The sequence below is a fragment of the Rattus rattus genome, chromosome 3 (genome assembly GCF_011064425.1).
Source record: "Rattus rattus isolate New Zealand chromosome 3, Rrattus_CSIRO_v1, whole genome shotgun sequence".
NCBI lineage: Eukaryota > Metazoa > Chordata > Mammalia > Rodentia > Muridae > Rattus > Rattus rattus.
Window position 1 is genome coordinate 220,077,585 of NC_046156.1, and position 26,727 is coordinate 220,104,311.

The 26,727-nt window shown below is 36.0% G+C and overlaps 1 protein-coding gene across 1 annotated transcript in view; it reads right to left on the bottom strand.

The window, feature by feature from the left end:
• Positions 1–26,727, bottom strand: part of Mctp1 (multiple C2 and transmembrane domain containing 1) — an 865,685-nt gene that overhangs the window by 233,813 nt on the left and 605,145 nt on the right. Inside the window, exons 9-14 of the mRNA XM_032897068.1 lie at positions 25,681–25,867; positions 20,845–20,938; positions 4,272–4,374; positions 2,470–2,572; positions 2,042–2,143; positions 1,513–1,587 (exon numbers count right to left, since the gene is read on the bottom strand). Of these exons, the coding sequence (XP_032752959.1) occupies positions 1,513–1,587; positions 2,042–2,143; positions 2,470–2,572; positions 4,272–4,374; positions 20,845–20,938; positions 25,681–25,867 (664 nt within the window). The remainder of the gene's footprint in view (positions 1–1,512; positions 1,588–2,041; positions 2,144–2,469; positions 2,573–4,271; positions 4,375–20,844; positions 20,939–25,680; positions 25,868–26,727) is intronic.

Below are 26,727 nucleotides of genomic sequence, written 5' to 3' on the forward strand. Positions count from 1 at the left end.
ATATTTAAACTTAAAGATGTTTTAAAGTGAATTGGACACCTTAGAATGTTTTGATTTAATCTGCGGGGAAAGCTTGCTTAATGTTGCTTACTGGAGAAAACACTACGATTTTAAAAGTTTTTATCATTTACCAGGATTGCTCCTGTCTTAGAATCATCCCTCCCTACACTGTAAATCCACCCTATAGTTTTCAGTATTTTCCTATGGTTGTAACCAAGTATGTTGAAAAAATCTATTTTAGAAAAAGTATGTTTGATAACTGATGAAATTTAATACAACAAAAATAATAGTTCCACAGTAAAAAGAATGTCCACAAACTCGATAGTGGTTTCATAAAACTGCATACAGGGACAGATAATTAAACTGAAACTATGTCTGCAAATTAATATATTGCTATTCTAAACACATTGCAGCATAAATCTGGTATTTTAAGGAAACAGCCATGTAAAGTTACTGAGTTCAAATGGCAATATATTTTTACATAAGTGTAAAATATGCGTGTAAAAATACGGGTACACATGTGCAAGGCACTTATAGCACATTTCTAAAACTGAAATTCTCTTTAGGCAGAGTCTGCTTATGGGTTTTCCTTCTCGGTTTTAAGCACTTTTCTAAGGAACAATTTTTATTATCTTTATCTATAATTATAGAGAAATATACTATTGTTTTATATTTAGATAGGCATCATATTTGTAATACACATTGTTTAACACCAAAAGTCTCATTTTATGGCAAATTTATTAGAATAAAAATAAAAATACTTTAAAGTTTCTCATGGCACAGAAAATTACCAAATATTTCACAGTAAAAGTAAGATTATTAGTGTTATAGACATAATAAGCACTTTTTATTTTAGTTCTGTAAAGTATATTAAACATTTTTAAGAAAAGGGTAGGCATCACTTTTTCTTAAATTGATATTAAAGTAAATTTAAAGTTAACTATTGATAAACACCAAGCTTACATTAAAAACAGCTTCATAAAAGAAACATCGGAGTTCCTGATTTTTCTCTTGGTAGAAAATGTCAGTGAAGCTTCACTTTTAGCTGATTGTCCTTAACATCTAATTAAAGGACGGCCCTCCCTGAATTAGCGGAAGTGCTTTATTTGCTCCGCACACCTGCATCACACCTGTGGGTGGTCTGCGTGCCTATCTGAACCTCAGGCTGTGGCGTCTGTCACACACTCCATGACAACCAAATTGTACTTTGTGTGCCAAATGACCATTCCCTGGCTAATGTATATGTCCATTGGATGCTGGACTTACGCTATCCCTTCTCCTTTCTCACCACCCCCACTTAATGTGGTTTTACTCTTGCTTGATCTTTTTAAGAGAAAAAGGGAGGAAAGGAAAGAATAATAATACTTTTTAAAAAGCCACTTTCAATGTGTAGATGAAAATTTCCACGGACTTCCCCCACTCCAGACCTCCAAGGTTTATTTGAATTTACTTAGATGTTTTACAGATACAATGAGTTCTTCCCAGAGGGATTTATCTTTCTTTAGTTTTTACCTGTTTAGAGAGTCTGTTTTCCTCTTCAATGTACTTCCGTTCTTTGGGTATTAATGTTCGTAAGCTGGCTTTCACCTATGCATCAACACATGTATCTGTTATGAGTTCATAAATTACAACAGTTTATAAGTTTTGCACGCAGTTCAATTTGCAGTAATTTCTAAAGTTTCAAAGTCCTGGCTGCTGTGGTCATAACATATAAATGTATACAGTTGCATATGCATGTGCGTCCCTCTTTCAAGCAGGCGGGCAAGCAGCAGCCAAGCACATGGCAGTGGCAGCAGCAGTGGCGGCGGCAGCGGCGGCGGCGGCAGCAGCAGCAGCAGCAGCAGCAGCAGCAGCAGCAGCAGCAGCAGGACCCACTCTAACAAAGTGTGGGTGTACCAAGCAGTGCCAGAAGCATATTCTCCAGGATACATCAAGGTTTAGAGAAAATGAGGAATGACAGAAATTCTCTACAAATCACGAACAAAAGCTTTCATAAAACTGAACTCTTTAGCAGTACAAAAAAGCTGAAGTTAAGACTTACAGCATTAAAAATCACATCTATTTCAAGATAGATGACCCCCTTTGTTGGCCCTGTCAGCTGCTTGTTTTTCAAGACGTAGGCTTTCTGTTCACCATTTTGAATCTGCGGGAAAAGGACATGACAGCCGTCTGTCTCGTGGTCTCCACTGAATACACTCCCCCAGTGACCTTTAACCCCCAGCTGCTGAAACTGACAGAGAACCCAAAACAACTGTGGCAATTCTGACAAGTACCTGTTCATTACCAGGATCAAGTCTGTCAAGAAAAATTAACTATCATGGGATTCAACATGGCCGTGCATTGAGTATGTTAAAATTTTTAGTGTTCTTATTACAGACCTTGGTTGAGAAATGACAGACATAGAGCTGAGTTTTTTTCCCCCTTGAGCAAAAGCAACACAGAAGAGTGTGCCAGGTGAATAAAACTTACAGACAGCAATGGTATAGCGACTCTGCCCAGAAAGTCGGCACTCCGGTCACGATCTTCATCATAAACTGTCACTTCAAGAACTGAATGAATGTCTTTAATGTTGCTGCATAATAAAAAAGACACCCAAGGAAAAAATGGAGACTCCATTAATAAGAAGCAAAGCTAGATCTTTTTGAAATTTGAAATAGTATCAGTTGTTTTGTGTATCTTTATTTTTACATGTATTATTTGCATACAAACAGACAGACATGTCTGAAAGAATTTCCCATAGTACATATAAGATACCAAGGATCATATCTGAACTTTGAAGACGATTGTAACTTTCAGCTATATTTTTAATGACTTATCATTTTTGATCTGGATATGCAAAGAATAAATTACAGGAAAAATGGCTGAGTACCCCTGGCAATATTTAGGCTTTTTTGTCTCTTCTCATCACAGCAGTAAATCATGCAATCTCATAACTCCTACATAAAACATTACAAGGCTTGATATCAGTAGGAGTCACAACAGATTTTTGAACTATTATTTTTACAATAATCTGATATGTCTATTTTTAAAGTTCTCACTAATATACTTACTAAGTTTCTGTTAGTTTTGTAGCAAAACACAGAAAACAGAATAGAGAAAGAGTAGCATTCATAAGTATAATACTATCCTTGGATTTAGAAATAAAGTAATACTCCAGTAAATTCTAAAGACAACAATGGTAATCAAAGATTATGTGAGTTCTTCATATTTTTGCTTCAAGAAAAATAAGTGTCAATTGTTGGCAGCATTTATATTTTGATCAAGTTGTTTGCCAAGAAAATATGAATTAAGAGAAAACAAAAAAGAATATATTCATTACTGAAACATCACAACCACACATGCAAAGAGGTTTTATCAGGGTACAATCAATTAATCGCTTTGATAATAATCAAACCTATTCATTCAATTATGCGTTCTAGAGAAAACACTCTCCATAGCTCTCTTAGCAGTGTCAGCCTCCTCTCCTGCCTGGGCTTTCATCTCATAAAAATGTGGAATTCCTTAAAAATAAATTGGTCAGATAATTGAAGCTGATTAGTTACCGGCTCTTAAGCAGAGACATTATGAGGAATTAATGAGGAATTTAGCAGTTTTTCATGTACAAGACATAAAACCATGTTGGAAATCTGTTAAGTACTCCTGGAGAGTTTTCTTTTGTGGAGTCCATTCTCTATAGTCCAATTTTAAAAGGAACACAGAGGCTACTACAGTGCAGCATGCATAGCTTTTACACAGTGGAAAAGATTTACAAACTTTTTAAAACAAAAGGGAAATTAACTCAGAGGTTGTTTTGAGATCTAGGACAATGGTTTATGTCCTTATTGTGCCGGAATGAAACAAGCCCAAACCAAGCATGTGTCAAGTTCCTGACTGGATTGTTTCTGATTTCAGAGATGGAACAAACAGAGCTTTGTCCTTCTTGGTGTCAATGCAGTTGGGAAGATTTTCAATAGAAAGAATAAAAGGAAGACGCAGTATGCAGATTCAGTGACCGAAGCAAAACCCCAGTCAGGCCATATAAAAAGCACAGTGGAAAAAAGTCCAGTGAAAATACAGAAAAAGGACATTCCCCCTTCCCCAAGTCTCATTTTCCAGAGGTAGGGGTTTTAAAAATCCATAATTAGCAAAGGCAGGGCAGATGTGTCGAGTTGTGAACCAGAGAACACACACACACACACACACACACACACACACACACACACACACACATCTCAGGGTGAACTATATTTTCATTCCAGTTCTAAAATAAGCACAATGTAATAGTTACTTACAATGTGAACACTTTATTCCACTCAGGATTGAGGTTTTTGTACACAGTATGTGTTAGCAGTCTGTCGTTGTTCAGTTCTACTACACAAAATGGATCACTTTTACCTGCAAGAGATTTGGGGTGTATGTAAAAACCTTTAACACCCCTGCATTCATAGTAGCATGATCACATTTGTTATGATCCAATCCTCCCCCAAAAGTATTATCATAAAGAACAAATGAAAAAGCTTATGAGTTGAAAAGGAATCTCATTAAAACAGCTGTAGTTAGATATTAGCAATTGCTATGATTTACAGTGATTTAGAACTTGAGACCAAAGTATATAGCTTGACTTTGATCTTTAGTAATTTTTAACAACACAAAACAAAAAACAAAACAAAAACAAAAACAAAAAACCAAACAGTGTGAGAGCTGTTCTTCAGTAATTTTTAACAAAACAAAACAAAAACAAAAAACCAAACAGTGTGAGAGCTGTTCCAAGGAACTATGTTCCTTGGAACATCCTGCATATGTTCTCTGGGTTGATTATGACCATTTTAGCTCTTCAATCAATTCAATTTTACAGTAACACTTTTGAACTTATCTGAATAACCCATCAAAGGGATTTCCAAAGATGTTTATTGTGGAAAAAAATAGTTATATTGCCAAATGATACCCCTTTAGCCTGCTTCTGGCTGAGTTACTTTCCCCTGAGATATTTATGGGATTCACAATAAGGTAAATTAGAGCAAGTCTGCTGTTTGGAACTTAACACCAACAGGCAATCTGCATGCTAAAGCGTGGCGCTTCTTTTTTTAATGCTCTCTGGAAATAAAGGACTTGAAAGTTATCCATTCTTAGCGACTCTGCTCTGCCATATTCAAATCACACACTCTAGTTACATTTTGGGATGTGCTTGATATTTCTGTCATACCTTGCTTTGTCTTATAAAGTCACAGAGTGTCTTTGTGAGAGTGGCATGAACAGTGTTGGAGTGGTGTGTGGTATGTTTGATACCTTATACAAATGACAAATGGGATCAATATTTGCACAACGCTAGCCACAGGTCATATCTTTTAAACTACAGTATTGATTTAGACTACATAAGAGGTTAATGTGCATATCATTGACTTTAATGATAAAGAACAATTGTTTTAAATGCATTGTGAACTGAAGCCACAGTAGTTCACACGTGTGTGAAGGCTTAAATATCATTTGAGATTTTCAATTAAATTTTAATGAGAAAGAATTTATTAGCTATCAGGGACAGAGAAGCTGTGTATTCCCACAGAGGAATATATTTATTTTTCATAGGACGATACATAAGTTAGAGGTACAAGATTTAACTTACCTTTAATTTATCAATTTTATATGGAAAAGACTTAGTATGTGTGTGTTAACTCAGTAGCCTCATGTACCCCAACATAATTGCACAATTTAACATTGTGGTAGTTTTGTCAATTTGGTGTCTGCAGGATGCTTTTGAGCAGAGTAGAGGACGTTTTTTTTTTTTTTTTTACTGTCTGGTGAAAACTTTGCTACATGCTTTGTTTTTCCACTACCCGGTTTACAGATCCTGGCTTTTACCTCCACTGCTCTCATCTTCAACTCCTGTGCACCGTCAGAGACAGTGTTGAAAATATTTTGTTCATTAAAACACATTATAATTGGTTTCACTTGGCACTTTAGTAACAATTTTCTTTCATACAATTCTGATGCCAGCATACAAAGGCAGTCACAAATAGCTTTTGGAAAATGTTTATATGCAAAGTCTAGGCAAGATTTTCTCCAATAATAACGCCAGATTACAAACATAGGACAGTTTATGTGATATTGATTGTAAATTCATATAGTTGACAAATCTTCATTTCTTTGTTGTGATCAGTATTGTATTTGCTAGAGAAATAGCAATGTATAAAACAATTAGAATAACCTCTGTGCTCATGGTATTTGGATTGAAGAAGATGACTTCATTCCAGTGTGTTTCAGTGATAAATACAGAATCTCGAAAAATATGTCTTGCTGGAAAAATGACATAGAGACAAGGTAATGTTTGAGGTACGAGAAGGAGGAGCTGTACTTGGCCTAGAGGAGCAGATACTGAAACACGGAGAAGCAGCTGTGTCTGCTTTGCTTGCAATACCTAGGAAGGCAGAGTGACTGAGGAGGTAGACTGGGATTGTGTGTACAAGGCGATGGGCAGGGATAAGGACAGCAGCAGGCCTCTCAACGATGTGCTGCTCACTCTTCCAGGAGAGGTTTTGGAGAAATGTGAGTTCAGGGATGGTATGTGCTGATGGTATCTGAAGAATAAGGTAGAGTGGGCAATGAGAGCTCTAGGGCGACCAGTGGGAGCCAGTCCAGTGATCCGGGTGCTAAATGATGACTGGATCCTGAGTGTCTTTTGAAAATAGAGGCATCATAATCTTACCAATGTCAGCACTAAACACTCCAATATGCCTTTATATCTAATATAATATCTTAAGTGGTATTACTTACAAATGGAAAACTATTCACTAAGTTTAGCCAAGTCACATTTTATTTGGGATTTTGGGTAGAAAAAGCTGACATCAACAAGTATTATTTCTAGTCTCTTTATCTCTAGAATCTGTGAAAGAAGAGAGAAGAAAGTCTGTTTAAATAACTACAACCAACTGAGGAATGCTAATTGGGAGAGACAGACTTCCCCAAGGAAGAGCACCCCATTGCTTGTCTGATACCAAACAATCTATGATCATGTATCTGAATAGAATTGTGTAGACTGAGTAAGTTGTATTTACATATCATTTATAGTAAAAGAAATTGATGCAATGTTTAGTCTGGAACACTTAACTTTCACTGCCTCAGAAAGTTCCCTTCTAATGCTGTGTGTTTAAGGTCAAGTACAAACTTCCATCCGTTTCAATAACAGCAAAGTACAGTGCCAAATTCTATCTATTCAGAATAAATAAGCATACATTATAGTTTTACTTTTAAAGAACTAGTTTCAAGCAGTGTGCTGATTTCACTTGCTAAATGCTGCATTAAGATGCTGGCCTTTTGGCTCCTCCGGCTTGATTATTGACACTTAAGCAATTGGAAACATCAGAGAAACACTAGAAGTGAACCAAATAATCAATTATCTAATAATTATTCACTCCTTTAATCTTTTTATCATTCTATTTTGCCTCTGTAAAGCCTTTCTCTGCTTGCTGAGAGTGGCTGAGTGAGTACCTCCGGGATACAGCACTGATGTACCTGAGTGAGTCACTGCCAGGATACAGTACTGATGTATCTGAGTGAGTACCTCTGGGATACAGCACTGATGTACCTGAGTGAGTACCTCTGGGATACAGCACTGATGTACCTGAGTGAGTCACTGCCAGGATACAGTACTGATGTATCTGAGTGAGTACCTCTGGGATACAGCACTGATATACCTGAGTGAGTACCTCTGGGATACAGCACTGATGTACCTGAGTGAGTCACTGCCAGGATACAGTACTGAGGTACCTGAGCGAGTACCTCCGGGATACAGCACTGAGGTACCTGAGTGAGTCACTGCCAGGATACAGTACTGAGGTACCTGAGTGACTCACTGCCAGGATACAGTACTGAGGTACCTGAGTGAGTCACTGCCAGGATACAGTACTGATGTACCTGGGTGAGTACCTCTGGGATACAGTACTGATGTATCTGAGTGACTCACTGCCAGGATACAGTACTGATGTACCTGAGTGAGTCACTGCCGGGATACAGCACTGATGCACACAATATTCTGCAAGGTGCATGTTGTTCTTCAATAACACACTGTTAGACATGCAAGAAACGCACTCAGTAGCCAATGTTGGAACGTAATTTTATTTCTTCTAACTTTTTACTAACCGAAAATCTTAATGTATAGATTATAGAGTCTCTTATACACCTCTTACTCACTTTTGTCCTAAGCCCAAGGCAGACTTGTGGAGTACCAATAGTCTTTTCCAAAATATTAACTTCTAATATTTTGGTGACAAAAATACTGATCGCTTTCCTTAGAAATATAACAAACTAAAGACCTTGGAATCGATGGGGGACAGAAACTGTAGCAGTGTTGTGTGGTAGGATATGGTGTTGATTGCTTTAGCTACAGCGACATCTAGAACATAATCTTGCCTTCCTTGAGAACATGGCAATTTCCAATGTTGACAGTTTCTGAAGAGAACTGGGAATGCCTTCTGAAGTATTCATTACTTATTGAGTGCCTGCTCTGCTCATCCCAGAGTTATAAGTATGATTAAGGCATAGCTGAGCTCTCAAATCGACATGTAAATACATAATTATTATGCAGCATTGCAAGCACAGTAATAAAGGTAAGTAAGGAGTGCAGAAGGAGTGATGAGAAGGAACCATATAATCTTGTAATTATGGGACAGGAAGAGGAAGAGGAAGCAGCACTTTCTTTGGGGAGCAGACCTTGTGATCTGTGAAGATTGGGCAGGTTTACCACCAGCCTTTTTAAAAGTAAAGAACCATCATAAAAGTGAACTTCATGACAATTTATAATCAGTAATGTGTCATTTAATTTGATTCACATATCTCTTTAATAATATCTCTATTACATAAAAACCTACAAATGAATAACATAACTTATAAAGAGACACTTTAAACTAGTATGCTTGGATAGTTGTCTATAATCTAGTTAAATGCTAAAAGCCATTTCTTTTCCTATGGAATTTTAATAAGAAAAAGAATCTCCCAAGTGAATTAACACTAGAGTGTCCTTTACCCTTTATCATAAAACTAAAATGGCCACAGACTTCAAAGCACATATTCCATTACTTCATTCTTTTTAAAATAAATTTTATAACAGTGACAAAAAAGAAGTATCAGGATTGACTCCAGTAGGCATCTTTCCTGGGAATCTTCAAAACCACACCATGGATTAATAAAGTGACTTCAATGGCTAATTTTCACTTTTGTCCTTACTCTTAAGGTAATAATCCTGACACACTAGTAAAGAATTGTGGGAAAGTGCACAGTGCACTGTTCAGTTGCTATCTGTTTTGTGTCACATTGTGACTTTAGTTTGTTGGAACTAGTAGTCTGAGTATTAAAGTTGCTAAATGATACTGAGAGATATTCTTGCTTCCTGAGCAGGGCAGGAATCCTGATCCATCAGTGGTGGGCTTTGTCCAGGGTTATTTAACTGTTGACAAGTGGCATAGTTTGCTAGATGTAGTGTGTCACAGAAAAATGTGGGGGTGGGGAGGACCTAGTGACCATCTCTTTGTAGTCTTGTCTTTGAAAACACAGAAGGCTTTTAGTAGCATGGAAAGCAATTCATACCCATGGGGAGGGAGCTTTTATTTTGAGCCTACCTTGCATTTATTAAGCACTTTTGTTTAATTTCCTCAGTTGCCACATATTGCAATGACTATATTTTAATCTTAAAATGTATAATCAAGGTTGCCATCTGTCCTTTCTGCAAACTTGAATTTCAATCATGACATGTAACAGTGTCATAGCTGAGGGAATTCCCCAGGGTCTCTTAGAACAAAGAGCAATGCATGTTGAGATTTCTGCCAATCTTTTTCTTACCACTAGAAATGGAGACTTGACCCTAGGCTTTCTCATCAACTGACCTAAACATATTTTAAGCATCTGATTGGTAGAATTGCATTATCTATCACTGTTTAGTGGGTACTCATATGGCTTCATCTGGAACTGAGTGTTAATAACACGGTTTTTCTTTTCTCTCTAAGTTATGAAGCAGGCAACTGTTCATTGTGATAAGGAAATTTATACTCTAGAGTTATGGTTGTCAATCTATTAGACCGAATACACCATTTTTTCCTATTGAAAATTTTATAATGCTCTTTTTACTATCATAAAATAAAAGTAGAGCAATGTGATCTTTATTACAAAGGAAGAATAAATAGAATTTGGTTCACAATAAAGCCATACACTGAGCTATTAAACAAATATTTATTGGATGTCGACTATGCACAAAAACATACAACCAAGGTAGAGGAAGTTCTTTTTCTTAATTTAATTGTATAAAGGATGGAGCAATGAAGGTAAATAGTGAATATAAATAATTAAAGGCTGTATGGTGATGTGCAAAAAGAGTGATACAAGTTAATGGAAACAGGAAAATAAAGAGTACTGTATTAGAGGGGTATGGAAGAGAACTACAATTTATTGATTGAACTCAGTGTTTATAGTAAGACTGTGAAGATGAGGTTTGGCTAAAGAATTGAAAGAATTGGAGAAAAGTCAAGTAGACATATGAGAAAAGCTGCTTGAATAAAGACGTTTCTAGAACAAAAGCTTGGTGAACTATGCGTTTATGGCATGGTTATTGTAAGATGTCAAATGAGTAAGAACAGCAACCATGAATACACAGATCTTCAGCATTCTGTAATGGCGGCCTTTCCAAAGCTTGCTTAAATCGCGTTTCTCAAGCTACATGAACATGATGCAAGACATGGAAAATTTTCATTGTATAGGCATGTGTGAACTCTTGTAAGGCAGTTGACATGGAACAGGCTTCATCAGATAAGCTTGGGCAAACTCTTGTAAGGCAGTTAGCATTTTCAGCTCCAAGCTACTAAACATCAGAAGTACTCCCCCAAATTTGCTTCAAATAAAATTCCCCCAACAATGACATGAACACTCACAGGACAGTATTGCCTTCTTATCACTTGGGAATCATGGGCCTTTAGTAACATTTCTTATATACTTTGGCCAAATGAATCTTCCAAAATTATCAAAGATCTCAAAAGTTTTTAAGATATGGTATAACCATTAGAATAACTCTTTTAGAAATTTAGAGAGACATTAAACGGTTATTAACTCAATGTGGATGACAATAATAAACCTATGTGATGTAAACAGGAAAGTCATTAAACCTTAGTGCAGACTTTAGAAAAGTATATTGTATGATTATGGGAGAAAAGATTATAAATCTGAGCAACATATTAACACTGTTATAGAAAGAGTCTTGTCTTTCTCTGTCTCTGAAAATATCTTGGAGATTTCTAGAAATTCCCGGACCACATTTCAGACAAAACTGAGATCAATAGACACCTTTGTTATGTTGCTCTTAACTCTGTAATCTCCCTGGCAATCTAGAAGAAGGTGAAGAAGAGTGTCACAGGTCTCCATGGAGCTAGATGCATTGTCAAATCCTAAAGCTAACCATTCTGAAAGACTCCAGAAATTTGGGATTTAGAACCAAAGAACAGCAAGGGAAACATGAGAATTGGCAAACAGGAACACAAAGAAAGAAAGATCATGAAGCTATAAAATTAAAAAAAGAAAGCCTACAGAAAATTATGCATCAGCACTTACAAGCTTACATTATATAGAAAACTTTCATTTTAAAATTCATTTCGATATAAAATTATATGCATGATGTTTATCATACAAGCATATGATCATATAAGTTACTTCATCTAAAATCAGTATAAAATACATTAATTTTTTGTAGCAGCCTTTCTAAATATTTTAGGACCTCTAGTACTTAATTAGACTCTCCTGTAGAAATTTGGGCATTTCAGATTAGCTTCTCTATAAGTAAATTAATCAGCTACAGAGACCTTTCATAATGCAATAAAACCCTTTAAACTTAAAAATTAGCATAGTATTAGGAGATTAAGCTTTTAAAAACCCTCTCTCTCAATCAAAGGAAACACAAATGAAAATTATCACTGTCAAGTCTCTGCTCTTACAATGATGTTTTTTGTATTCTGCTAAAAGCTCATTCAGTACTGTTATTTAGCTTGTAAGTATTACCTCAGAATCTGATGGTTCTATGACACCTTATGGAAAAGTTACACATCTCATCCTGGTAACCAGGAGTCAGTCAGACTCTGCTTCAATTCTTCCAATAATGGAGAACTTTTTTCTTCAGTGGAATTTCCGATTCATTTTAGATTTGTAATTTTTTGAAAATGTTTATGTTGAGAATAAAATTATGTATCGATAACCCTTGTATTTCCTTTATCTTCTGTAGTAGTTTTAAAATCCAATTAAAATGATAGGTATAAAATAAGGGCACAGCCTCTGTCAGGCACTATGTGATAAAGGGACTATGTGATAAAGGCACTATGTGATAAAGCCTGACCTCCTGTGCAGGATATATGGCTGGCTGACTGAGCATAATTCTAACCATCTTGTAGACTCTATTCCTATGTTACATAGTGGCCTTGAAGCCCAGAATATTTCTAGGCTCTCTTGCAGCTATAGATGTATACATGCATGCACACACACATATGTATCTATCTATCTATCTATCTATCTATCTATCTATCTATCTATCTATCTATCTATCATCTATCTATCTATCTATCTCTGTGTGTACATATGTCTATGTGTATGTGTGATTATGTTTTGTAAATCAAGTGTACATGCCTAAGATTGGCTACTAGAATTCAGTTAACTATAACCATGTAGAGTTCATTTTGCTTTTGAGGATAACAGGTATGAGCTAAATTAGCCTTTATCAGTTTCTTTGTAACGTGTTAATATGTAGAAGAAACCACTTCTCATTCTTCTGTAAGACATCAATGCCAATCTCTGCAGAACAAGAACAGGGTCTATGTTCTTAGGTCCTTTCTGTCTGGCAAAGAGTCTCTGACTCGCTTAATAATCTAAATCCCCTTCTGATTAAAATTTGCTTATGTATTATGGATTTCTACTTTATTTTTATGAATTTTCTATACGTGCGAATGTGAGTGCCTCACTGTCTGTATGTTTCCTTTTGCTCTTTTTTACTGTTTGTTTTATTCTATCCAGGTTTCTTTATTGCTATTATTATTATTATTATTATTATTATTATTATTACCTGTTTGTTTTCTAATGAGAGAAAGAAAGAAAGGAAGAAAAGAAAAGAAAACAAAGAGTGCAAATTTGGTGGGTGTGGAGATCTGGGAGAATTTGGAGGAAAGAAACAGTAATTGCAATATATTGTAGTAAAACGATTCTGTTTTCAAGAATATAAAATAAATTTGCCAGAAAGAAGGCTCTTTGAACAAGAACCTTGGTAGTTACTACTTGGCTAGCTCCTGTCTATACCTTCCCCAGGATAGAGCTTTGAACTGTAAAACAATGAGACACACACACACACACACACACACACACACACACACACACACACACCCCAGCTACCAGTGTCTGTTTTCTGTATGTAGTTATCAAGTGCCTTAACTAAGGACCCAGATGTGCATGGTTGCTCTTCTGTTTATGAGCTGGTGTGTGTGTGTGTGTGTGTGTGTGTGTGTGTGTGTGTGTGTGTGTGTGTGTGTGTGTGTATGTGTAAGTGGGGGCACAGAGACAGAGCAGAATTAGCTAGTTTTACAATCTCTCTATTTTTCTGTTTTCAAAATTGTAAAAAAAAACCTGGGATAACAATAGTTTTTATTCACATTATTGTAAGATTCATTTTGATAACCTTTGTGCCAAATTCAAATCTTATATAATTCAAATCTTACATGATAGAGATTTGATAAACTCAAAAATTTTAGTTACTATTATTGTTATGACTATCATTATCTTGAATCAATTGAGATCATTTTGAATTCCAAGGTTAAAGTATATTTCAGGTAAAATGCATTGTAATCAGTCTGTCAATATTCTTTTTGATGAATAACTTTGACAAGTATCGTTCTGAACATTTGACTTTCATTTACAATAATAAGGGATATTAAATGTATAATTCATTTTTCTAATGCTTAGACCCAATAATCCTTAAGTATTTTTGCATTTTCTACCATTAAAGCAGAAAAAATTCCTATTTTTAACCATATAAGACCTTAGATTTATATTTTGATGTTCATTTTATTGAGTATACTATATTACTTCAGTCTGTAAATATATACACATATTACAAACATTAACAGTATAAAGTAATATAGCAACATATATGTGTATATATACATATATATACACAGAGAGACAAATAAAATGTTTATGATAATTTTTTATAAGTATTTTAGTCATATAAATGAATCAACTTGCCCTCCTGGCAAGTTTGATAAGCAAGCACTCAATTATATTATCAAAGTTATTAGTAGATAAACAGTGTGGAATAAAGACAGAGTCATGGATCCTCCTCACAGTATCCATTGACATCAAGACTTAAATTGCTCTCTTGGGCTAGACAGTTCAGTGATTTAGGAGAAGCACTCTGCAGTGCTTCTTAGATCCATTGTTCTAAGAAGTGAATGACTTATTTATATAGCATAGTGTAATAAAACTTTAAAGGTTAGTTTAATTTTAAGATGATCGTAGCATCTTCAGACACAGAGGGAGATCCTGAGGCTGGCTTTACATGTGTCGTCAGCACTTCTCTCTTTCTTTATTTAAAGGATCATTTTGTAATCTTGGTTCCACAGAATCTGATTAGTTATTTTATAGTATTTCTCCTCCCTTCCTTTCCTATTGATAGGGGGACTACCACTTTCTCAGCATAGAGTCCTTCACCTCTAGAGCATACCAAACCCAATTATTAATCTCTTTGTGATCCAACCTATTCTTCTAGAGCAGAATCTCCTAACCATGTGACCTACATATGAATCACAAATGATTTCTGTAATTCCATTTGAAACACTAGTTCAGACAGAGGCATCAGTACTAAATTATGTCTTTCTTTTATGTTTTTAATATATATTTTTGATAAGAGTGGCTTAGTGTTTAAAGAATACTTTCCAAATTTTGCATTTACTGTCTGAATTTTTAAAAATACAATACTAAAAGAAACCAAGTTTTCTGGCAGTATGTGACATAAAGGGGTACAAGAAGCCAAGCTGCTGCAGTCTCTGTGAAGCTTTTGCTAATAGTCTCATTCTTAGCAAATGTCCAATGAACATTAATGCATTATCGCCCATGAGTTTGAACATATGCATAGTCTCTAAGTCATGCATATCATCAGAGCAAAATGCCACCTTCTGATGCTTTATGAATTAGATAAAATATTTAATCAAAGTATACTGCTAAAAACTTACGTAGTATATTAAAAAGCAAATGGAGACATTAACATACCATGGAGATAAAGCATACTTTGGGAACAGTTCAACTTTTTAATATTTATTCTTTGTTTCAACAAATATAATCTTAAGATAGTAAATATTGGCAATACCTTCATGTATCTCCTTTAGCTATAAATTATTTTACTCTAGTCTTTTATCTGGTCCATTCAGTGGAATAATGTAGATTTGAAAGGCTGCATATTTTTTCTTCCTCCATCATAGATTTTACCTAATGATCATAAAAATGTAAGACTATGCTTATTGGATACCCTCAGTACTATTGTCTGACAATGGTAACTACAGGTACAAGCTGCTAAAACTCACACTGTTCCCATGCCCCAGAAGAAACAACCTGGCCCCTCCTTTCAACAACACAACAGGATTTGGAAACCTATTTGATGCAACAACGAAATATATTTTATACAATTTGCTAAACAAACTCACAAGTTATTTTTAAGGAGAGTGTATTATTTAAAGGCAGTCTAGTATATATAATATTATATATACAATATATATTAAAATATCTATGTATACCTGCATGCTACTATTTCTCCAACTCTCCATAATGCTTTTCAGGAACTGACTTGTATTCTCTTCTCTATAGCCTGCTTTTCATTTTCTTTTTCTGAATAGACCCACAATGCTCAGGGAAAACACCAAGAATAATAAACCCCAATCTCTGCATAAAATATACCTTCATGACACACTCAAGCTGGAAATCACAGGAACCAATAAAAATGCAGGCAGCTACTGATAATGAGGTCAGAAATACAAATAAATTTACTTTTAATGAAGACTGGAGGCACAGTAATCAAAGTGTTAAAATTCATTTCATGCATATCTCATTTGCTTCTTAGCTGATATTTACCACGCAATTCTGTGAGAAAGTAGAGGCCTAAGATGCTCCAGATAAATGGCTCAATTAATTGTACAGAGGTAGACCTCTTTGAGCTGAGCCAGAGCTGTGAGCTCTTTATTAAAAGCACTATTCTGTAGCCCCTAACCTTGTTCCTTGACTCCTCTCTGGTTTCCAATTTAAACAAGTCCCCATGCGGCCTGCTCTAAAGGGCTTTGTCTCCCTGTCATTGTTAAGAGAGCAGAGGCATCCAGGAAGTGTGAAATCAGACCTCATGAGTTGAACGGTTCCCCAGGGAACGCTGGACTGCGCAGAAGGTCAAAGTCATGGGCTGGACCGTCTAAAAGTGTCTGATCGCCGGTCTGTGACACAGCAAGTTGGGGGTGGGGGCTAGACTGAAGAGGACTGCAATTGAACACATCTTAATTAAAGCCCACAGACAGCAAAACAAAATGTTTTCTAGGCAGCCTGTCAAATGGGGCTTAAATTTAGCACTGCTAATGAATCCGAGCTGCTCACTGTTATTTTGTAAGATAATAAGACTCTCATCACAGAGCTGATAAAAAAAAAAAACAAAAAACAAAACAAAACAAAAAAAACAAAACAAAACAAGACAAAAAAAACCACCACCACCAACAACAAAAAACTGTAGCATGCCTTTTTCTGCTGTTTTGTTACTTAAATATTTTTCAACAAGACAGTTTTCCAAAAGGAAAACATGGAAAAAATGTATGCAAATAAAAGGAGCACTAAACATTTCTCTTTAATAACTACTTGTTTTCCAGAATACAAGGCTGACATGCTACAAGTTTTTTATCAATAGCTTAGTTTAGGGGGAAATGTTCAATTAATGGGAAAATTTCGCTGACTATGAATCATAAATCCCCTCTCTCCTCCTCCTATTACTTCCTAAAAAGATGGTTCATTCATTTGCAAAGTCAGTTCGCCTGGGATAGGACAGTTTTATGTGGACACCCTTTAAAGCAGTGACAAGACGGAACAGCTTCTGAAAGGTACAGATTCTCCCATATCACTGTTTCCGAAGCTGATTGACCGTGGCCTCTTCCTCAGGAGCAAAACAAATAAAACCCCACAAACTATAACAACCAGATCCCTATAACTCTGATAAAATGAGTAGGAGTTGTGGAACCACCACAACCCAGGGTAAAGCTGCGAGAAGGCTGCTGAGCAGAACTCATAACCTGGAACAAGTGGGTGGAAGGGCTCTGAAACTTGAAAGAACTCATCACCAGGTTTAAAGATAACTCACTAAATCCCCTTTAAAGAAAGCCTCACTCAATACAGAAGACGTGAAATGCTCTGTTACACGCAGAAATTAGGCCCTAGGCCCTACTTAGAATAATCAATAGCTAGAAAAGTATAATTTCTCTCTCTCTCTCTCTCTCTCTCTCTCTCTCTCTCTCTCTCTCTCTCTCTGTCTCCTCAGTTGGCCTTTTCTGGTCTCATAATCTTCCCAGTTTTAGGGAACATGTTATTTCATGTTGGAAAGATTATTCCCCAGTGAACAGGACCAGACAGTCCCTAGTTTTGCTTTGATGGTACAGAGAAACAGTAACCTCTCACTGAGTAGCTGATGGTGAGAGTATATTGTACTTAGAAGTATTTTCAGTTACTCAAACATTTTCCCTTAAAAGAATTTAGTGCACCAAGGTTTCAAACCCTAATGCCACTTTCTCAGGCTGTGAAAGGCTGTCCACAATTTGACTGAAATTTCAATCCACTCTTGTGCTGTGCTCAATGTGTGCATATGTGTGGGAGTTGTAAATTGAGGCCTTAACCACCAGAGTTAATCTCTTTTTTAAATCTGTATTAACCTTAATGATTTGAAGTGCACTGGCCAACACTGGGCTATTGAGACAGAAGAAAAAACTCCCCTTGACTATCAATAGTTTATTAGGGGCTTAAGTGAAGTGACCTACTGTAGTTCTGTTCTGCCGAACAAGGCTATAGGCTTTTTGTGGACAGGGAAGGAATTGAGGGTTTCATTAAAAAGTAATTTGTGCTTTCTACTCACTCATTCAAAGAGAGTCTCAATTGCTCTTTATTCACACAGAGTTAATACAGTATCACAATGTTTCTCAATGAATGTGTTGTAACAAAAGAAAAATTTTACATTTTGAAAGGAAAAAATTCTTTGTAACTGTAGTAAGATTGATGGCTACTTAAAAGATTACAGAATCTTTCTTTTCTGTGCTCATTTAATGTTGGAATCTTAATTAAAATTGTGCTTAAGTTATATGACTATATGCTGTAATACTTAAAAGCAATTAAAATATATGAGAGATGGTTATGTGTAAGTTTGTCTTGTTAGGTTTGTTTAAAAAGAGGTATTCTGAAGCTAAATATCTTCTAACTATAGCTTTATTTGTACCAGGTCAGAAAATATTCCTGGCTTAACATAGAGAATTACTCATGATTTTAAAATCCTCTACAATATTGTAGATCAGTGATTCTTAACCTGTGTGTCCCAACCCCCTTGGCAAACCTCTTTCTCCGAAAATATTTATATTATAATTCATAAGAGTAGAAAAATCACAGTTATGAGTAGCGATGAAAATAATTTTATTGTTGGAGGGTCACCATAGCATAAAGAATTGTATTAAAGGGTTCTAGCATTAGGAAGGTTGAGAACCACTGCTCTAGATGGATGTTCTATTGAAGACTTGAAGACGGAATGATCCATTTAATCCTGTCTCTTTACTTATGTTTCACATTAGGTAGAGCCTGGATGTCATGAACCACTAAGATGGATATCAACTTTTCAAAATTCTATAAATAAAAGACAAAACACATGAAGAGCTTATTTATACCCCAAATTCTTTATAATTTCAAAATTAAGATTATTTTAATTAATAGGGTATCCAGATATTTTTTACTTAAACAGATGGATTGTAATTTTTGCCACCATCACAAATGTCATAAAAACCACAGAAGGTCAAAGGGTTAGCAAGGTCAAAGACTAAATTATCCATTTGTCTCTTAATAGTTCAACATCTCTCTTGTTCAATCCAGAGCCCATTAGATTATAAGGTCAGCATGGAATGAGGAATCATTAGATTTATATCCTTAAAACTGAAAGAAAAAATTGAGATTCAGATATTCAGGAGTCCTCAAATTAATGTTCACTTTATCAAATAAAAAATTATATTTCATTGAATCTCAAGAGGAAAGGCTATTGTTATTCACATTGACTTATATAGAACCATTAGGAAAGAAATATCTCTATTTTTTCCAACTTTGAAAGTACATGTACTTTAACTTCCATAGTGGCATACAGGCCAAGTAGGTTAACTTAGTTTGCATATTCATGAAATTTTAAAATGAATGCTATCTTCTAAGAGGAGACAAACTTATACAACTGCATTTAGCTTGAATAATGTCAGGTAGTAAGCATTGGAAATAAAAGGAATATGAATCATTCTATGTGAAATTACTGTGTTGATAATTCACTGATAACTATACAGGAAACCAAGTTTTAAGAAAGAAAATGAATAAACTCGCTATTCACAAATTCTTTATCACTAACAGCTAGAGTAGCTCACACTCAGAGATTACAGCAACCCCTAGACCCAGTATTTTTTTAAGTGTTTTTGTCTTTAGTTAAAGATGTGTCGATGATCATCTTTTCCAGAGAACGATGAATCCCCAAATATTTATTTCTGTTACTTAATATGCTCAGTTGATGATATACAAATATTAGAATTTTAAATGTTGCTCTTTTGGGACAAACATTTGTTGTTTAATTTTGAAGGGAATTATCTTTTTACCTGTTTTCAGTTCTACTGAAGGAATTAAAGGACAGAGATTTGCAGACAGTTGGATGGTAAGAAAAGTATAGTATTTGCTTCAAATAAGTCTATAAGGGTCATTGCGCCTAACATTTAGAATTATGTGCTTATTACTACAAATAAGCCAATGTTTTCTAGCACAGTGAAATTTCCATGGAACTGGTAAGTCAATTCCATCTCACCATCAAATTTTAATAACTCAATGGTCTCTGGAACATCTCTTATATCCTTACTGAATTATATGACAAATCAATGAGGACAAAGCACTTAACTCTGTAGCTCCATGATATAAAGGCCATCATCTCACTTGTTACTATGTTGAACACACAGTGATACTAAAGCTAGAGAAGACAAGACTGGTTTGCTGTTCTTACACATCTGTGTTCTGGGTAAAAAGTAACAGATAGGCCAAGTTTAAATACATAATTATTTTTGTAGTATGCTGACAAATTTGTGTAACTAGGAAATTATAGCAGGGACCCAAATATGAAACATCCATAGTAATTACTGAGCACTCCAGCACTGACCTTTTCAGTGAATGATGCAACAGATTCCATGTGTGCTTGACTTCCAAGTGTTTGTGCTGTTAGAGAAGCTCCTGACAACTGACAGGAGATGGTTCTATATTGTTCAGTATGCAGAAATGAGGGTCCCTGCACATATCAATCCTGCTACATTGATTAAACTTTATGAGGGCAGTAATTTGGAAGTTATTTTGACTTTCGTTATTTATTTTTAGTAGTATCACACTGTTTAAAATATAGAACTGTGTAGGAAACTGGAGATCTATTATCAAGTCTTTTGTGAGATCACCTATGAATCTATTTAAACCATTGACTTCAACGATTCACTCAGATAAAATTCAGAGCTGGATTATTCTATCCCACAGACGTGGCCTACTTTTTGATGTATACAATAGAAGAATTACATCATTTCCTACCTGTGACATCTGCAGCCATCAAACCTTCTGCTCTGATGACTTTCACCTGGAGAAATCCCACATCTTTTATGTTGTTAAATATCCTCAGTGGGCTCTGAAAAAACCAAACGCGGGCATTAGGGGTAAAAAAAAAAACCAAAACAAAAAAAAGAAGCCTCAAAAAATATGCTTAGAAAACACTAAATTTTCTCAGCATGCTGTCTCAGGGGTCAAAGACTCATTTGTGTTTTTCCAATACAAATTATACTTCCTGTGTCAAGAATACTCAGATATGCATGTCCACGTGAGAGCATGCACTTCTGTGCATGGACATGCACACAATTATGTAAATTAGTAATAAATTATTTTATTGAAATAAAAATACCACAATTACTACCTGTAAATAACCCTCAGTAGATGGTGAGCAATAAACTATGAAGCAGATCTCTCCAATGGCTTCTCTTAATATCGTCTATTAAAGCACCTCAAAAAACCTTTCATCTGTAATAATGATAGTTTGAAGATTTTAATAAACAATATTAATTTTAACTGATTGGTTACGTGGCACTCTTTGGACATGGGGAGTTTTCGAGAAAGTTAATACTAAACAAACTATTTTTCTACCATTTTATTCTTAGTGTTTAAGTGAGGGCTAAATTATCTAAAGACTGCTAATAGTTCAAAGACTTACATAGTTTTCTAAAACTTTTAAGGGAGACATTTTAAAAAATAGACCAATTTAAAAAATAAAATAAATTCAAAGGTAGTGAGGAACTTTTCTTACGTTTATATTTGTATTTTCTATAATGGATGGAATTGTGAAAGTTGTGGCAGAACCAGATGATTAATGCTGTGTCACTTTACAGATTGCTTGTGATTTCTTAATAAGCATAGTGCTTGAAAAAAGTGAAGGAGGAACACTAACATAAAATGACCTAGAACTCTAAGGAATGAGTAAATGCAACAGAATTCCAGAACATTGGTATCCATTTTGTTTGCATTTCATTTTGTTTTTCCTTTGGTAAGGCCACTGCCTCTAATCAGCACATTAAAGACATGAAATTTCTCACCTTCTTTAAAATGTTTTATCACTACATAGTTTAATATGCTTTTGCATAACAAATATATCTATCAAAATGTTGCTAGAATAAAAGCATTCTCATTAGTGTATTACTCGCGTAGGGTACATACAAACCAAAGCTTCTATAGTCTGAACTTTATCAGTCCTGGATGGCTAGTCATTATTTACATTGAAGGTATGCCCTTGGTATTCTGAGAGAAAGAAAGATAAATGTGTAATCTCATAGCAGGACTTTCTAAAAATAGTGCTAAGTACAAAGATTACCTCTTAATCTCTGCTCTAAACAACTGTTTATCACCAGAACTTTATTTAAAAGGCTCATTTGGCTGGATTTAGTTTAAATGCACTTATGTCTCTTTAAATTCCTACAAATCAACTGTTTTTCAATGGAGACTTTAGGCAGCAGGGCTAAGGTCCTGAGGTTTCTAGGTACTGCTATGTCCCACAGCACTGATAAAGTTGGCCAGAATCTTACCTCAGAGTTCACTCAATCTATTAAACCTGGTAACTATTCCCTAATGATGGGGAATAGTTCTATGGAAAGGGTTTGGCACTTTAATTTTTCCAGGAATGATTCAAACCAAATTTCATTGTGACTAAAACAAATGTCAGCAGTCAGAGTCATTTTGCTCTGTGAGGCTGATGGGACAGCCATAGCCTCACTGACTGGGGCTTCAGTTCTGAGTCCCAGGTTCACAGTTAGAGGGAGGGGTGATTAGAGTCTGAAGGTTTCATTCTCCAAGTCACCTGTCATTTGACGATGTATTGAAATTTCTACTGTTTAGGCTAGTGACATAAAGATTATAATAAGAACTCAAAGAAAAAGCAAATAAATATTAGTTTAAAAATTAATTTTATGAAAAGCTTTATCAAGGGTTATTTGCACATAGTTATTTATGGATATTTTAGGAGGCCTCAAAACCTGTATGGCTTTTGAAGCTGGAAATTTCCATAGCAGAGGAATCCATGATTTGCTGTGAATCCTTTCAGCCCTCAATAGATAGGAAAAGATTGAAATGCTCTGGAGAGGAGCCTCTTTATTTTTTTAATGAAAGGCTGTATAATATATTTTCTCTATGGCTGCAGCAGCTGTCAGAGGGAGCATCGCGGTTCAGCTCTATTACAGGAGAGGCAATACCCCATCCTATGGCACAGAGATGCTCTGAGGGGCCAGAGCTGATTGACAGCTTGTCACCATGACGTCTTATTCCATCTCTGTTATGGAGAAAATTAATGTCACAGCACCAGCCTTATGACTTGCTGTCATCTTAGAGCCGCTCACCTTTTATCAATGCTCTAAATAACATTTCAAGCCCAGCGTCTCACGGTGGACAATCCGGTCAAGGGACATTAAATCAGATGACTGTGAAATGTCATAATAAAAATGGAATGCTAACAACTTCTTCTCTAAACCAGCTCCTCTGGTTTTTAAACTGTGACAAGGAGGAGCAGGGGTTCAGCAAACCCGTTCTGAAAAGGTCAAACAGCAGCTCTTGGACTACTACCCATTACTACCCACCCCTGCTGACCTTCCCTCTTCCCCTCCCTGCAAAGACGAAAAGAACAAGAAAATGGAATTAGCCACCTTTTCAAAATGTGCTGATCAAATAGTAGCTCACACAGGAATGTCTGTTTAATTTGTGGGGTTTCCCTGCTGAGCAATGTCAAGATTCTCTAGAGCTGTTGAATATCAGAGTGGGGCAATCCATTACTTTCCCTACCCTGACCAGTACCAAATTTAAATGAAGTCAAATTCTTAAGTTTAACCTCAACTTAAATACACATGCACGAGCACACACACACACACACACACACACACACACACACACACACGCTCTCTCTCTCTCTCATGCATGCACATGTAGGCGTCACACACACACACACACACACACACACACACTGCATTTTCAAAGAAAAATGTAGAAATAATTCGCTGAACAAGTGATCCTCTACATGTTTGCTCAAAACGAGGAATATGTTAGACCTCATACAAATCTATTCATTTCATAATACATAAAGTATAAAATCCTTTAAAGCTGCCAAGATGTTGCTCTTTGTCCTTGTAGCGCGGTGCGTTAACGCTAATATAGCACATGCGCTCTTCTGCATTATCGCTTCTTAGCAAGTGTGTCTCTAGAGGGAGAGGAAAACCTGTGCCTGAAATCCAGGGTTACAAAAAAAAAAGCATATTTAAACATGATTTACCTTTTAAAGCACTGGGCAGGATATAACGTGAGAATTAGTTGGGATGTCAAACATTTCATTGAAATAACTAGCATTTTGGAAAAGATAGAAAATAAAGTATTCACATTCTGAATGGAAATAGCTGATTAAAGGAAACCTATTCAACAACAACAAAATAATCAATAATAGGTAGATTACTTATAATTATGCAGACAGCACTATCATTTTCATACATGGGATGGTATCAAAATAGTGATCCACAGACTGGAAATGCCCGGATGAATATTCATGTTAATATACCAATTAATTCCTTCACAGTAGTTTTAATTCAGACGGCTCATTTCCCAGAACTAAAGAATATATTTTAGTGGAGTATCAAAATGTGAAATAATTTTCATAATTGCAATTATATATTAGAAGCTACTACACAAAAACTTAGGCTCTTAGGTGATTTAAAAATATACACTATTTAGCCCTGCTAAGTCACCTCTATTAAACTGTTTATGATAATACTATTGGTGGAGGAGTTGTACAGGCATTAGCAGACAGCTGATTCAGTAGAGATAGCTAGAATAAATTTGCTGAGGCGGACATCCTGCTAATCTGTTTGAAGAATATTGTACAGCATTAGTACCAGTACTTCATGTTATCTGCACAGCCTGATAAGGTACATCTTTATTAAATTCAGTTATTGAAAGGATGTCAGCAAATAGGACTATTTTTTAAAAAGCCGTTCTTTGTTAGTCAGAGCTTGGTTCCATGGCTGAGTGTCTAGAGGAGCCGTCTGAACACCTGGCGGTGCTGTACAATGCAAGCTTTGTGACTTTAAGTGGAAAAGCTTTCCCCTAGCTTCATGGGTACCAAGCCTTCATTGAGAGACAATGGTGGAGCACGAGCTCCCCTCTCTGTTGATTCAAGACAACTACATGGTGGAAAATGCAGCCTGAAAGTTGCTAAGAAATAGAAGATTGGACTGACTATTTGAAGGAGAAGAGTGATTATTTATTGGCTTTCTATTCCACCCTCCCACCCCACCCTCAATCAGAGGGAAGAAGGCTACCTCTTAAACTTCATTTCACAGTGACTTTTTAAATTGAAGGGTAGAAGTTAGGCTTTTCTTGTAAACACCACTCCTGGATACTCTCCTCTCAGTATGCTAATAACCTCATTTTAGATTTAGGAAGGCAAGTGTTCTTTGCAATCACACAGAACCAAGGATTAATCTTAAAGGGATGTATAAATTTGAGTTTCCTTTGTGGAAATTTTTATATATATTTGTGTGTGAGTGTGTGTGTGTGTGTGTGTGTGTGAGAGAGAGAGAGAGAGAGAGAGAGAGAGAGAGAGAGAGAGAGAGAGAGAGAAGTCACAAACTTTAAAATTCATAACATGCTGTGCAATGGACTCTGGAGATGACCAAACTATAGACATCAGTAGACAATGCCCACTTCATCCTGCAGAGTCACGTGACATCTGTAAGGGCCTGCCTTCTGCCCCTCAAACATTTCTTCTGAAATAGCCTTGTCAGTCTGGGTTCTCTGTTTATGACCTCATGTAGTCACACTGGGACTGGAAGGAAGATTGTTCATACGTACATATCTCTTTAATATCTCTTCCCGCTCCTTGTGGTCCTCCATGGAGTTGACAGAGAGGTCAGAGATACTGACTGTGGCCGAGGCTGTCAAAGTGACAAGTAGAACCAGGTGGCCCTCACCCTCTTCCAGCTGTAACTCCAGCTTGTGTGTTTGCTCCCTACTGAGGGACGACAGGTCAACCTGGCACCTAGAAACAAATGTTTTGAATTAGCAAGTGGCAGTTTTCACCACATCAAACAGAAATGCGTTTGTTGGAGTCCTGTGAAAGATAAAGCAATAGAATTACCATCTGGACCAGTGAAAGAAAATCAACTGATTTTCTTCACAAAATTCTGGCTTTGGCTATTACAGAGCTGTTAACGCTTTATTTCCTGTAATATACAGACTAATGTGAAGTTGAATTATTATGTCCTCTGATACCTGGTTCACGAATTGGTGGAATTACTCAGACCACTTTGAAACAAACTACCAAAAGTCCGAGTTTCAATGCCACTATTTCCATTATGGCTGATCATCCTCCCAATTCACAAATGTCATTGAAAAGCAAATAGAACATTTACTATAAAGAGGTGAGGTTTACATTTTGCAAATCATAGTCATATTACGCTCACTAAATTTAAGTGTGTGTCCTCTCAGGGTAGCATAATGTGGCACGGCATGCTGCAGGTGCCAGTCTTCAAGTTAAAATACCTTGCATTCTTTTCATAAACGTGTCAATTGATATTGAAGAGGCAGATAATGTACTGATTATAAACTTACTAACCTGAGAGAATGGGGAAGATAAGGAAAAAAAGACATTTCAGCCAAGAAACAGGGCTAGTAAGACTGTTCAGTGGGTGAAGTTGCTGCTAAGTTTGGACATCTGAGTTCTAACTCTGGGATCCACATGGTGGAAGGAGTGAGTCAATTTCCACAAATTATTCTTTAACTCATGTACTGTGACACATACCAAAAAATGTATTGAAATTAAGAAATAGCCAATTATCAAAGTAAATGTTCTCAATATATCATAAATGAGATGAGGAAGACATATAATCAGGAAGAGAT